The sequence below is a fragment of the Orbicella faveolata genome, unplaced genomic scaffold (assembly GCF_042242905.1).
Source record: "Orbicella faveolata isolate gen_17 unplaced genomic scaffold, um_ofav_v1 contig_34, whole genome shotgun sequence".
Lineage (NCBI taxonomy): Eukaryota > Metazoa > Cnidaria > Anthozoa > Scleractinia > Merulinidae > Orbicella > Orbicella faveolata.
The window spans coordinates 20,669,838-20,684,572 of NW_028301563.1; the positions used below are offsets into that span (position 1 = coordinate 20,669,838).

Sequence of the window (14,735 nt, forward strand, 5' to 3'; positions counted from 1 at the left end):
ATAGATATGGTTTTAACACTCGCTGCTCATCGCTCAAATATTTATACTGCTTCGATAGATCCTGGATATGCTGGCTTAACTACGTTCGCGCGAACAATTTTCCAGACGATATATCTTCATGTTTTAATTTTCACTGCCGTCAGATAATGAGTTACTTGTGTCAGAAATGCAAAAATAAAAAAAATGGGAGTCACCGACTTCGTTTCAGAGATAAAACGCGTGGAAAACCACCCTGATTTTGAAAAATTTGCGCACGTAATTCGGCATGGTCTACATTGGTTTATAGTTTTAAAAAATATCGGTGAGCCAACGGAGGCAATTCCGGTCTTAGTCATATTTCGTAGAAGTGGGTCTGTTGGGTAAATAACTCCAAATGTTACCAACGTTTTCACAGAACTTCACCGTTCAAGAGGCATTTAAAACCGTCGCACAGATAAATGAAAAGCTAAAAAGAACTTCAAACTCTTAGTCGATAAAATTTCATTTTTTAGTTGATAGATGTTCCTCATTTTTTCGCTAAACGTAGAAAAATCGGTAGAGGAAATGATCCATCAAAAGAAAAATATGGGTCACCGAACGTCCAAGATCGTTAAATCCAGGCAAAGCTATAGCAATGGCCATCTGCTCTGTCATTGTTCATTTTATTACCTAGCACGCGCCCTCGTGCATGACGTGGCATGTGAATTTGCGTGCGCAGTAACGATGCACAGAAACAATTAGCGCGAACGTCCTTAAAGACGACAAGTTCCAGTGACAACTAACTGGTTTTAAGTAACTCAGGGGCAGCTATATAGAATACAAAGCAAATATAGCAGAAACAGGGACTGACAGCAAAAGAACATGTAATAGATGTATGTGGTGGAATTGCAGTAACAGCCACCTTAGACGATAGGGTTGTTATGTTTTTTCTTTTCATTCTTAGTTTCATTTTTTTATATTTATATTTAATAATGTCAAACGGCCACAAAGTGACACAGCTGCTCTCTCTCAGATCGTTCACCAAATGTTTTAAGACTTTGTGATTAAATTTTAATATTATTCCTTTGTTCATAACGACCAACAACTTATGTTCTTTGCTGTGTGTGTCTCAGGCAAATCGCTGTGTTTATTCAAACGACCATCTGATATAATTGAAGGACCAAGGTTTGAACTATAAAACTGTGGATCTTAAAACATCTTTCCTAAGTCACGTTATTGACTACAACAACTTGGTGTAAGGTGAAAATGTGGCTCGTTGCGTTATCCATGGTTGCTGCAGTTTTCGGCAATCCGGAAGGTTGGCGTAATATATCACATTTAATGGTTTCACATCATTTTAACTCTTTTAAGAAAAAAAAAAGGACAATGGTTTCCTCTTTTCTTTCTTTCAGTGTTGACTGAATCTCGTACTCCCAATTACCTCTTTCAGTAATTAAATTTTTATCAAGTTAGGAATTTCTCGTTCATTTGTCGTTTTTTGGTGTTGATACCTGTGGTTTCCGAATATGATTTCTTGCATTGCCACGACAACAAAACTGATGAAAGAATTTCGGAAATACCCTAGCTAAAATGGGACAAGCTATTTATATTTACATTATCCGCTGTAGGCACGATGTAATTGGATCTTTCATATAAAATCCTACTATTAGAACTACCAATAATCATAAGTGGTCAAGACGTTTTTCAGCTACTAAGGACCAATAATCCGAAAAGAACACAAAAGCTATGTTCAGAGTGCTAAATAGTAAGATGCACGTCGGTGTACTGAAGACAGAGATGATAATTATGCGAGTTTGTGTTTTTCCTGGGACCAGGTAAACAGTCCGCAAGATAGAGGTGTCTGTAATATGTAGGCGTTGGTTGTTTTATTCATTTTTCTGTCATTTATAAATCGTACATTTAAAACATGTCAATGTATAAGGCAAGGAAGCCCAGGGAAGCCAATAAGGCTTATATAAAGAACCACCTTAAAGCTCTAAGACTTAGCAAAAGAATAAAAATACTGTCATCGGCAGACAGACTCGACTGCAGTTGTAATTACAGTGTAGTAAACTGTCATTTTTGGTCTCTCTAGAGTTTTGTGTCTCTTTCAACAGAAAACATCGGAATAAAAAATGCGAAATTATTCGAGGGAGACATGGTTCTTAACACTGTTCAACGGCTGGCTGCTATGAAAGGTTTGGACGTTGATAAAGCGACGGGAAATGCGAGAGGCTCAATTCTAAACAAGCAGTGGCCGGGTGGAGTGCTGATCTACGCTGTTGATCCCCAGATAGGTTAGGAAAAGTAGAGTAAGGATAAAAAGGAGCACAAAAGGCCTCGGCGGCCCCAGTGGGGAAGTAGATCGAAGAGTTAAGGTATTAAATTTACGCTTGATGGTCGCTCCAAATGGCGTTTTTTATGATAAAAGGATAATATAATGTCATGAATTTTCCAGACGTATTTAATTTTCCATAATTTAAACTCCCGCTCCACTCAAATCCTCATCATAAAATTTGAAAATTAACCCGACATACATTCATCCTTTGACAAGGCAATGGAACTAAACTGCCCGTTGAGAAACGTGGCGTTACTCTATTTTAAACTAATATTTCTTAAATATTCGTCTTACAAAAGAGGGGGTGTACAAAACAAAATTTGAATTTGAAGAGTAATTTGCAAATTTCTAGATAAATCTATAAAAAAAAAAGTGAAACGTGACTGCACGATTCGTTAACGCGTCCATCACACAAGCCTAGCCTGCATGGGTCTAACCATGAAACAAGACTTCTCTTGACAACGACTCTGGTTTCATGACTAAGTTCCCGTAAAACGTCTCGACTGAAGCTAAGAACTAGAACGAAATTCGATAAGGATGGCCCTGATTTTAAACAGGAAGAGCAGGGCTAAAACAACAAGTATTCATTAAAATGTGTTTTAATATTATCAGTAAACTGCTGATTATGTTTGAGTAGATGAGCTTCATTGTTTCAGTAATTGCGTATTGAATAGAATTGAATATGATTTTGTAATGCTTCCCTACACCCTCAAAAAGTTTGTCTAAAATATAAGAGTAAGAAGTTACAACCGAAGTGTTTGGAATTTTATCTGTTCAGTTTATCCTCCACTCCCATCCTTGTCAATGTTGTGGAATACATTGGCTTTCCGCTACTTAGACTGGCTTGTTAATGAGAATTTATTTCGCGCCTTTTCAGTGGGTAAATTTCAGTTTGATTGTATATAATAACAAAGATTTCGTCACAACGTATTGTTCACTAAACACTGACATGAACGGGAGGGGTGGGGGGGGGGGGGGGGGGAAATAATAAGTCTCATGCATGGCGTTCGATTACTTCAAATTAAAACATATTTATAAAACGACGTTTCCACTACTTTTATCATTTGTTGTAGATATAACACTATTTTGATGTTCAAAGTTTGAGTTTGTTTTCTCATCTTCCACTTTGCAGCCTCGAACGCTGGAATGATGAACATCCTGAACCAAGCTATGAAACAGTGGACTAGTCAAACCTGCATTCGATTCCAACAACGAAAATACGAAAATGGATATGCTTACTTTCATATTGGACGAGGGTATGACGTAACTAATTATTCCATCATGAATACAATACCATAGCCCAGGGGAAACTCGGGATGCATGATGGAAGTGCCAGCAAATGCCTTTTTCAAGCTTTTCGATTTGTATTTATTTCAGACATGAAGAATTTGTGATCGTGATGGGTTCAACTGCACTGAGTAATGAACATTTAAGTTCTTTTTCCGAGTTTCGAACTTGACCTTGACGTTAAAATAGCTTTCAAGCATGCGTGACTACTCTTAACAGATAAAAACATTTTTAAACTGACATTCGCGATTCAAGGATTAAACTTACCATGAACAATCCATAGTATGTAGGCGATTCCTAAATATAAGCGATTGAACATTTGCTGCTATTTTAAATAAACGGCACGCAATGCATGCAGAAGCGATGACGTTTAAAAATTTTTGCTAGAAGATTGGAACATAAGCAGACAAACTGATTCTTAAACTTAAACTGTAGAACTTTTGTGTTAGAAATTTTGTGTGAGAAATTTTAGGGGTTTACATTTAGGGTAGTCCATTGCATTGGTAGTTCATTCAAGTAGTTCATTACCAGGTCCATTGTGTTAGTCCATGTGCTAGGGGTCAGCGAGATGCACCAACCCAAAAGAAAGATTAATAACTACATTTTCCAATACATAATAAGGGAATTTCTGTTACATCCACCCCCAAATCTCACTTTAAAAAGCTGAAATAAAAAGCACTCCGCTGATCCTCCAAACAACAAAGGAAAGCAGCAAAGGAAAAGTTCCTCTCTCTGAAATCAACACCTTATCTTTAAAGATACTTGGTAAAGCTAATTACCTCACCGGAAATTAATTTGTTGTTTAAACCATATACTTGTCTTATCGCGTGTGCGACCCGCTTGTCTACCTAAAATTGTATGTATCGAACGTATGTTATTATGAGTTTTCCCGTGAGCGCAAATTTATCCGACACTGTATAAGCTAAAATCCAACTCCAAATCTTCGTTTAAAAGCTGAAATTAGAATCACTTCGCTGATCCTACAAACAGCAAAGGAAAGCCGTAAATTAAAGGAAAAGTTACTCTCCCTGAAATCGACAGCTTACTATCTTTAAAAATATTTGGCAACACTAATTGAAATTAATTTGTTGTTTTAACTGTATACTTGTAATATATCGATTAAAAGCACTCCGCTGATCCTACAAACAGCAAAGGAAAGCCGCATAGCCTTCACCTATCGCCTGTGCGACTTACTTGTCTATCTAAACTTGTATGCATGGAGGTTATGCTCTTATTATGAGTTTGCCCGTGAACACAAATTTATCCGATACTGTATAAACCAAAATCCACCCGAAACCAAAGATGGGGAATTGTCTCATTTAGTAACTCTCAGAGTGCATTTCGCTTCCACAGAGGGATAAATCGTGCACGACATAAGCGCGACGGACATAAGCGCGACGAAATAAGTGAGAAATCACTATCTAGAGGAATGCAGAACGCCGGCTTAAAGCGATGACGTCACACAATACGTCATCGCTTGAAAAAGAATCTAACTACTCATTTTGACATCAGTGTGACTTTGTTTCTTCGCGCAAACGTTTCGGTATCATTCGTTAAAAAAATGGTATACATATTTACACAGGAAAGCAATTGTACATTCGACGGTATGGTATCAATCTTCCCATCGTGCGCCACGCGTATGTCACATCGATTGTGTTGACCACTGTGTTTTCTATGGCATGATATAATATAGCTATGCAACCCTTTCTCTTGGTATACCGTAGAATTTTTCACTTATCAGGTGCATTTTCTCGGTATATACCGAGAAAATACAAGTGACTCGTGGAATATTCCACGGCATACCAAGAGAAAGCGTTGCACAACTAGTAGACATATAGGATATGTTACATGCCACTCAAAATGAGAGCACGGGATTTACACAGTTCAATGTATGTATATGTGTTGCAGATGCTCCTCAGAGGTGGGTTACCAAGGTCGACTGCAGTACATTTCACTTGGCGGCGGTTGCTGGTATGTAGGTATAGCAGCCCATGAGATCGGTAAGTTTCCAGCTTTACGCCTATGAGCGGTTTCTGATTGGTTATATTATAGATACCAAAGCCTAGACATGCTTAATCATTCAGTACATGAAAAGCGCTCGATTCAATTCCTTTACCGTGAATTGCTTTTTTTTTTTGTCAAATTAGTTGCAACTGAGGAACCAGACACAATTTTCCTTAAGGAGTCACTTTTCGTTCGAAAACGTTCAGAAGCAACAACAAAAACAGAGAAATTAAAGCAGGGTCATATGCAATTCTTTGCTGCCAAGGAGCAACGTACCGTTTTAAACAAATCTTCGTTAACTCAGTTATTACGGTCAGATTAGCGCTAGAGATTACAAACTAGCGTGCTTGCTTTTGACGTCACTGTAGCAGGTGTTGGAATGTGAGAATTCATGTTGGGGTCAAACTGCAAATTCGCTGCTTGCTTGTTAGAAAGTGTTGACATACGACTGTCAGTTTTCGCGCCAGTTTGTAGTGAGTCGCGATGGATGTACATTTGGCTTCGTTGCTTATTTTTTTCTTGCTGTACCGATTGCGTTGCATAAGAAGAAACACTGCTATAAGACGAAGAAGGAGAAGGTTGTTTTTATTCCTTCAACGTGGTTTATTGACACATTCCCTGGCAACAGCGACATCAACAACATTAACGCTTTTAAACGTTGCACATATGCACTTGCAAAGCATGTAAACTGAACGGACACTTCGTCGTCCACGCTTTGGCTGGTTCGAGTTGATGCTTGAAGACGAGAGCCAGTCCCGCTATTGGAAAGAACACTTCAGGATGCGTAAGGACACGTTTCTTCGGTTAGTTAACCTTGTTTCTCCGGAAATTTCAAGGAGAAACACGAGGTTACGAAAAGTCATTCCTCCAGCTAAGCGAGTGGCAATTGCTTTGTGGAGGTTGGCTGGAGGTGGAAGCTTTCGCGAAGTCGCTACACATTTTGATGTGGGAAAGTCATAATGTGTCACAATCACCAAAGAATTTTGCCGCGCGCTGAACAGATTTTCAAGGCGTTTTATCAAATTGCCAGTCAACCACCATGACACGACAAGAGCCATTGCACTGTTTCAAGATGAATGTAAAATTCCCCAAGCAGTTGGAACAATTGATGGGACTCACATCGAAATAGTGGCCCCAAAGAATCCTTTCGATTATTTTGATCGACAACACCGCTATAGCGTGATCATGCAAGCTGTCGTTGGAGAGAATCTAATGTTCTTGGACACCGCAATTGGTTATCCAGGTAGTATGCACGATGCTCGAGTCCTACGGAATTCCGAGCTGTACAGGAAAGTAGTGAATGGAAATATTCTGAGGGAACCCGTGGTAAATATAAACGGAAACGATATTCGACCTCTGCTGCTCGGGGATGGGGCATACCCTCTCCTTCCATGGCTGTTAAAGCCTTATCCTAACAATATCGTTTTAAACCCGACTCAATGACGATTCAACAAAGTGCTCTCCTCAGCAAGAGTCACTGTTGAATGGGCTTTTGGTGTTCTCAAAGGAAGATGGAGAATTTTGCTAAAGAGAATGGATAACCGGTTTTTCAATATACCGGAAGTAATCCTCACATGCTGCATTCTACACAATTTCTGTCAAGAAGCAGGAGAAGAATTTGACGACCCTGAGATTTTGAGAAGAGTCGTTACCATTGAGAGAGAATATTTGCAGTCCAGACGTCTACATCACGCTCTACGGAATCCGGGAGCTCAAGCCGTTCGTCAAGCAATAGAAAATAACTTATAATGACTTGACAACTTGTAGGTTATCCTAGAAACACAACTGTTTATTGTTTTGTTTTGTTACATAAGCATATGCACGTTTAAAGCTTTTTTAATTTTAATGAAAAGTGAACAGTTCATGAATTGAATAAAAAAATAAGGAGATTTATAACATACATCTCACAATACATTGATATAATGGAATTGTATTTTATCTATTACCAATGTAACGAAACTGTCACGCAATTAGTGTAAACAGCAAAAGCCATGTCCCCATCCTTTTCTAGCACTCGTTATATTCCATGTTTTTTGTTTCATGATCAAGTAAGTTTTCACTTATTTTTTCAAAAGTTCTGCCATGCGAAGGAAAAATTCCTGATCCCTTCTTCTGCTTTCTTCATCGATTTTCCTCTGCTCGATTTCCATCTTGAACATAAGCTCCTCTGCTCTTGTTTGTGATCGCTCAATCGCTTCCACTTGAGCGTTCTGCAGTTCGAGTATTTTTGAACACAATTCAGTGAAAGCATTTTGATTGCTTTCTTTGCTTTTTCTTGCTTTCTTTTGAGCAGGCTCGTCGGCCTTGGCCTTCTTTCTTTTTGTTTTTTCCTTCCTTTGGCGAGGAATCTGCGTTGCCATCGGAGTCGCTTGAATCAGCATGCGAAGATTTGCTTGATGAAGGCGAATTACTTGTAGTGGATTCGCTGCATGACTGAAGCACCCTGGGCATTTTCACAACTGGTCTTGAGCCCAAAACCTCTTCAAAGGCATCAAAGAATGGACTGGTTTTTGCTGCACGTCCGATCTGCGAATTGTTGGTCTTCGCATCTTTGTAAGCCTGCTTCAAGTTTCGTAGTTTGTCTTTACATTGCTTCATTGTTTTAAAAGGGCCTGCCTTGTTGACCGCTTGAGCAATCTTCTGCCAGGCCTCCAAACTTCCACTACTTTCCACTTCTTCCACCCTTTCCTTCCATTCCTCGACAAGCACCGAAGTCTGAGCGTCAAACCACTTGGTTTGGCTTGCTTTCGCGCCATTTTCGTCGCTTTGACTGCTTGACTCTGTTTCAGGTCTACACTTTTCTGATGAGGAGGAAAACATCTCTTCAGCGCCGTCTGCATCCCGTATAGGTCTTGGAAAATGTGCAGTGTAAAAAGGCTGAAAAGGGGCAGCTGAAGGAAAAGTGGCTGCTGAACGCTCGATAGTCAAGCCCGGGAATTGTGAAACAGCGCCATAGTTGTTCCTCTCGGTTGCATGGCCCGTCTGCCGAAAAGGTCTAACATTGCCTTGAAGTGGAAATTGGACTGGATAGCCATGGTCATAAGCTGAAAAGGGGCAGCTGAAGGAAAAGTGGCTGCTGAACGCTCGATAGCCGAGCCCGGGAATTGTGAAACAGCGCCATAGTTGTTCCTCTCGGTTGCATGGCCCGTCTGCCGAAAAGGTCTAACATTGCCTTGAAGTGGAAATTGGACTGGATAGCCATGGTCATAAGCTGAAAAGGGGCAGCTGAAGGAAAAGTGGCTGCTGAACGCTCGATAGCCGAGCCCGGGAATTGTGAAACAGCGCCATAGTTGTTCCTCTCGGTTGCATGGCCCGTCTGCGGAAAAGGTCTAACATTGCCTTGAAGTGGAAATTGGACTGGATAGCCATGGTCATAAGCTGAAAAGGGGCAGCTGAAGGAAAAGTGGCTGCTGAACGCTCGATAGCCGATCCCGGGAATTGTGAAACAGCGCCATAGTTGTTCCTCTCGGTTGCATGGCCCGTCTGCCGAAAAGGTCTAACATTGCCTTGAAGTGGAAATTGGACTGGATAGCCATGGTCATAAGCTGAAAAGGGGCAGCTGAAGGAAAAGTGGCTGCTGAACGCTCGATAGCCGAGCCCGGGAATTGTGAAACAGCGCCATAGTTGTTCCTCTCGGTTGCATGGCCCGTCTGCCGAAAAGGTCTAACATTGCCTTGAAGTGGAAATTGGACTGGATAGCCATGGTCATAAGTTGAATCAAGGAAGGGATTCGGTGAAGTGTGATCCCGAGACATGCTTTTTCTACGAATTTTTGCCGCCTGTTTGCAATAAGGGAAACTCTGATGCTCTGAATAGAAATGACAAAGGTCACCAATGAAGCAATCAAAAGTGCTGCTTCCCCATTGGACAAATCGCGTAAGAAAAACATATCTTATTTATTTAGCACAGCTCAAGAGCAGTACACACCGCTCTTGAGTTGAGCTTCGGATCCTTTGTACTTTTAGTTACTCTGGGCTTAGATTTCAAACAAGCACATGGTCATACTCTTGATCGGTCACACCGAATATCGTGCTTGGAATTTGCTATGTAAACAAAAATGACATGTCAAGCAAGGTTCTAGCGCGAATCTGACCGCAACATTAATGAGTTGATTCCTTTCTTTAGTTGTTTTAAAAGAAAAATTCGAGTACTTTCATAGCACAAATACCATACATTACAGCCTTATCTTCAATTTAGCTAACAGATATGCATTGAGCGAGTGAAACAGTTTGCATCCCAAAATCTTTGTGTGTAACCATGACTACTTCTTACCACACTCGACAAAATCATTAGCAAGTCGAACAACCAGTCAAAAGGATCTACGTTGTAGGTCTACCTCATTTCTTAACGTCACTCTAGGACGTCAACCTCGCGTACTGTTTCCCAGCCTTGAGTTGTTGTTGACCTCAAACTCCCGGAATGACTAATCTCTGTTTTACTCGGTCGATGGCTGGATCATCCATACTTTGAAAATCCACAACAAACTACTTGCTGTTTGAACCAAAACCAAAAATGTTGGTGGCAGTTTGCGTCGCATGATGCAAAGATTTAATCCGATGGAAAACAATTGGGTCAAAAAATGTCAAAAAATGGTGGTGGAATTATTTTGCTATACAAGAATGTATTTCATGATTGATTTCAATTGTCAAAACATCTCCAAATTTTCTTTGGTTCAAAATCAACAAACATTACGCCAAAACAACGATAACTACGCCTGTGGTCTTTATATTCCACCAATTACCTCAAATTATTTTGACTCCGAAATTTTTGAATAACTTGAAAACGATATATTGAATTTTTCATCCAAGGGATCAATCTTCCTCTTAGGTGACTTCAACTCGAGGACAGGAAAATATTCAGACAGTGTTTTTCCCAAAGGACATAACATCATAACAAATGATCAGTCTGACTCTTCATTTCGTCCCAGTCGACGGAACAGTTATGACAACGAGTTAAATTCTCATGGTAAAAGACTTCTTGATATTTGCAAAAGCACCGATCTCAAAATTCTAAACGGAAGAGTTAGCGGTGATACTTTGGGAGGACCAACATTCCACGAAAGGAACGGAATAAGTGTCATCGATTACGTAATTTGTGACCAAGATCTTTTTTCCAATGTTTCAAATGTTGTCGTCAAGCAGCCACGCTCATTATCGGACCATAGACTAATAGTAACCCGGATGAGCATTAACACAAGCATTTCCCAACGTAACTCCTCATATGAAAACAATCCATTTTCTGGTCTTCCTATGCAGTTTCTTTGAGAAAATGATTCTGCTACAAAATTCAAAGATATCTTACGTTCACCAGATCTCCAAATGCTCATACGAGACTACAGTGAGGATGACATTCCCAATGAAGATGTCAACACCTCGCTTGAAAAAGTAGAAAACATGTTAATTTTAGCAGCTAAAAGATGCTTAAAGATAAGAATAAGAAAAAATCGTACAAAAATGAAACCGTTATCGAACAAAAATGGTTTGATAAAGAATGTCGCTTTAAGAAACATGAGCTAAGGAAAATTTCAAACCAAAAACACAGAGATCCTTTAAATGCATACTTACGAGAGCAATATCATGATACTTAAACAAAATACAAAAAGCTACTGAATAAGAAAAAAAGTGATTACTACAACTCAACAAGAAGATCTGTTAGATCTTATAACCGCGCTTTTAAAATTTAACTGTTTGCTTACCACTACCGTCGGAACGCAGTGCACATTCCAAAGCAGTCATTGATGATTCTTTTCTTACTGTAGACATCACATCACTTGATCAACACAAACTGTATTATTGCACCATCAGTGGTAGCCATTGACAAATCTCCGATGACGTAATGGTCTTAATCTTTGTAGAACTTTCTTCGGGATATGTATGGGCATGAGCGATATGAATGACACGATAATAACACTATTAACAACAGCTTTCTTTCTTAAAAGTCATGATTAAATTTAATTGGTGTTTTCCACGAGTAAAGGGCTAGCAAAGTAGTCACACAAGTCATATAATTTAATAATAAAACTCTATCCCGACCGATGTATCGATTTTGGTCACTCCAGTGACCACAGATTGAAAACGTGACAGAAAATTGGCGTTACTTTCGATTCTCACAAATTTGGACAGTGGGATGATCTCATCATTAGCCAATTACAGGCCATCTTTCAGCTCTTTTCGTCATATCCCCCCCTCGGGAGAATTTTGTCAAGTTAGCTAATTTAGTATGCAAGCCACCGTAATGGCGGTCACCGTCGACGAAATGTTTATTTGCTCAAAATTGGGGCAAAATCTTTCGGAGATGGAAGTCAGGACATTTGTAAGGATACAGAAAGTAATTTGGGGCCGGTTGCTGGCTTCTAAGGCTGAATTTATCCAGAAGTAAGCTGTATTTTCGTTTTCGTGCCGAAAGCCATGCGATGAAATATTATCGGCTTGTTCTGCTGTCTTGTTCTGTTTTTCTCTTGGTCTTTTTTGTAGCCCGCCGAGGCCAGTCTTTCGTCTAAATCAGTTGAAAAAAGTTCGAAAAAGATGTTCCCAGTCAAGTTTAAGCTCGCAGGCGATAATTCTGGAGTTTTTTGGCCGAAACGTCGGCTTTGTTATGTTGGTGTTTTTCGGTTGCTATGGGCGACCGTTGCTTCCTTTGTTAGGTGAAGTCTGGGGAGTGAGGTCACAAAAACATTCTAATTAATTCTGGTTTTGTTCGATTTCGCTGAAATTTTAACACGATAAAGCTGGATTGTTAAGGAATAGATTTACCGTCTGCCGATGTGTGGTAGCTATTGACGCTGAAGTGTTATATCGCTTAGAAGTCAGGGTTTTGAAGAGATTTTTTTGCAACGTGTAGGTTCGGCGTGATTTTGTAATCGGAGGTTTTTGTTGACCCCGAAGGAAAAAATATCCGGAAAAGGTCATTTCATCGACGATTCAAACGAATATAAATATGTATATGTTCCGAGCTAAATTTCTGGTGAAAAAATATAATTTTTGACGAGCGCTGGGTTTTTAATTTTTTCCCGCGAAAGATGAGATTTATTAATGTTTCAACAGCTTTTGGCGAGTAAACATCACAGGTTGCGTGACTCAAAATTTGGCCGAGTGGAAGCTTGGGTCTGCTCGCACAGAAGTCGAAAAAAAAAAAAACCACGGGTAAACCATGAACCGAGCTCGGCCCGCCGCGCGGTTAAAAATCACTGAGTTAGAGGAAAATGCAGAAGACTCAGACAAAAAATGCTTTTCGGAATGTTTAAAATCAATGGATGACACGCGAAAAGATGAAGACGACATTCCATCAATCTCAGAGGATAACTGGTTAACATACTTCCGTTCCTTTCACTCGAAAAGTCCTTTAAATCCTATTCAGCAGTCAATAATGAATGATCTAAAACTTCTGGAACATCATAAAGGGCAGTTTCCCTCTTTAGACTACTTGACCACTGAAAATGAAATTTTTATAGCCGCTAAAAGATTGCAAAATAACAAATCGGCGTTCTCGGACAAAATAAAAAACGAAATGATCAAAGCTAGTCTTCAAGAAATGATGCCCGCGTATCTTAAATTCTTCAACTCAATTCTTCCTTCAAGTATAATGCCTAATACTTGGTGTCGCGGTCTAATTACACCAGTATATAAATCAGGAGGAAGAAATGAACCATCAAACTACCGAGGAATTTGTGTCTCAAGCTGTTTGGGAAAGTTATTTTGCTCTATCTTAAATCAGCGATTGCTTGAGCATGTCAATTCTCTTAATATTCTACACAATTCCCAGATTGGTTTTCTACTCAAAAATCGAACAGCAGACCATGTTCTTACATTAAGAACTCTAGCAGATAAATACGTGCATCACCACAACGAAAACTTCTATGCTTGTTTTGTCGACTTCAAAAATACTTTTGACTCAGTTTGGCATGACGAACTTTTATTTAAGTTATTACAAATTAATGTCGGTGGTTGTTTTTTTTTTTCAATTTAATAAAGAGCTTGTACTCAAACTCTACATGTTACATCAAAATTGGCCAGAATCAAACACGGCCCTTTCCATACGTAAGAGGGGTATACCAAGGTTGTATTTTGAGCCCGTTACTGTTCAACCTCTTTATTAATGACATACCATTCTCTTTTGAAAAAATTCTATCTGATCCCTTTGTCCTTCCAAACGGCGCAAAATTAAATTTACTTTTACATGCAGACGATTTAGTCATATTGTCAAGATCAAAAATAGGACTGCAAAATTGCCTTGACACTCTATCATCCTATTGCAGTACATGGATGGTAAGTATCAAACCAAAAAAAAAAACAAAGTTATGATCTTTCAAAAACATGCTAAGAAATGTATACAGTCTAATTTTCATATCGACAATGAGCCTCTTGAAATTGTTCAAAATTATACTTATTTGGAAACACTCATTTCTTCGACGGGTAACTTTTCATTGGCACTTGATAAATTGAAAGAAAAGGCCCTTCACGCCCTTTTCAGTCTTAGAAAACACACAAATTTCAGCAAACTGCCTCCATTCCTAGCGAATAAAATTTTCGACGCAATGATCTCCCCAATTTTGACATATAACAGTGAACTGGGGTACATATGCAAACTCTGATCTCAAGTCTTGGGACAGTTCCCAGATCGAAAAAAACGCATCTCCAATTCTGTAAATGTTATTTAGGGGTAAGCAATAAGGCATCCAACGTAGCATGTAGAGCTGAACTTGGTGGGTTTCCTCTCATTATAGTTATCAATCAGAAAATCATGAATTACTCCTCATATCTTCTAAGTAAGGATAATTGCTCTATTGTTAAACAAATCTTTCTCATGTCGCGAGATCTTCATCACGCTGGTAAAAATAGTTATTATTCTAATATTATAAGTATGTCTGAATATTATGATTTCCCTTGTTTTGATCTTACGTACTTAACTAACGCTAGAATAAAACATTATGTTGGCCTAATGCAGCAAAAGTATATTTTATATTGGCAACATACCATGCAAAACGCTTTCAACACATTTAAGAACGATTATACACCCTCCTCTTATTTAGGCCTAACAAGCAAACTAAGCGAAAGAAAAGAACGAGTGAAATTTAGGATAGGCAATCACAAACTAAGGATTGAGACTAGTAGATATGATTAAATTTTAAGGGTTAACAGACTCTGCCCTA

General features: G+C 39.2%; 1 protein-coding gene and 1 pseudogene across 1 annotated transcript; one reads left to right on the forward strand and one right to left on the reverse strand.

Moving 5' to 3' along the window:
- The first annotated feature begins 976 nt into the window (after positions 1 to 976).
- On the forward strand, positions 977 to 6,537 carry LOC149105237 (blastula protease 10-like). Its single transcript, XM_089299024.1, has 4 exons — positions 977 to 1,276; positions 2,076 to 2,255; positions 3,429 to 3,552; positions 5,492 to 6,537. The coding sequence occupies exons 1-4, from the start codon at positions 1,225 to 1,227 to the stop codon at positions 5,607 to 5,609; spliced, it is 474 nt and encodes a 157-aa protein (XP_089155150.1). The 5' UTR covers positions 977 to 1,224; the 3' UTR covers positions 5,610 to 6,537.
- Positions 6,538 to 7,354: 817 nt separating this feature from the next.
- On the reverse strand, positions 7,355 to 9,371 carry LOC149105238 (uncharacterized; annotated as a pseudogene).
- Positions 9,372 to 14,735: the final 5,364 nt, after the last annotated feature.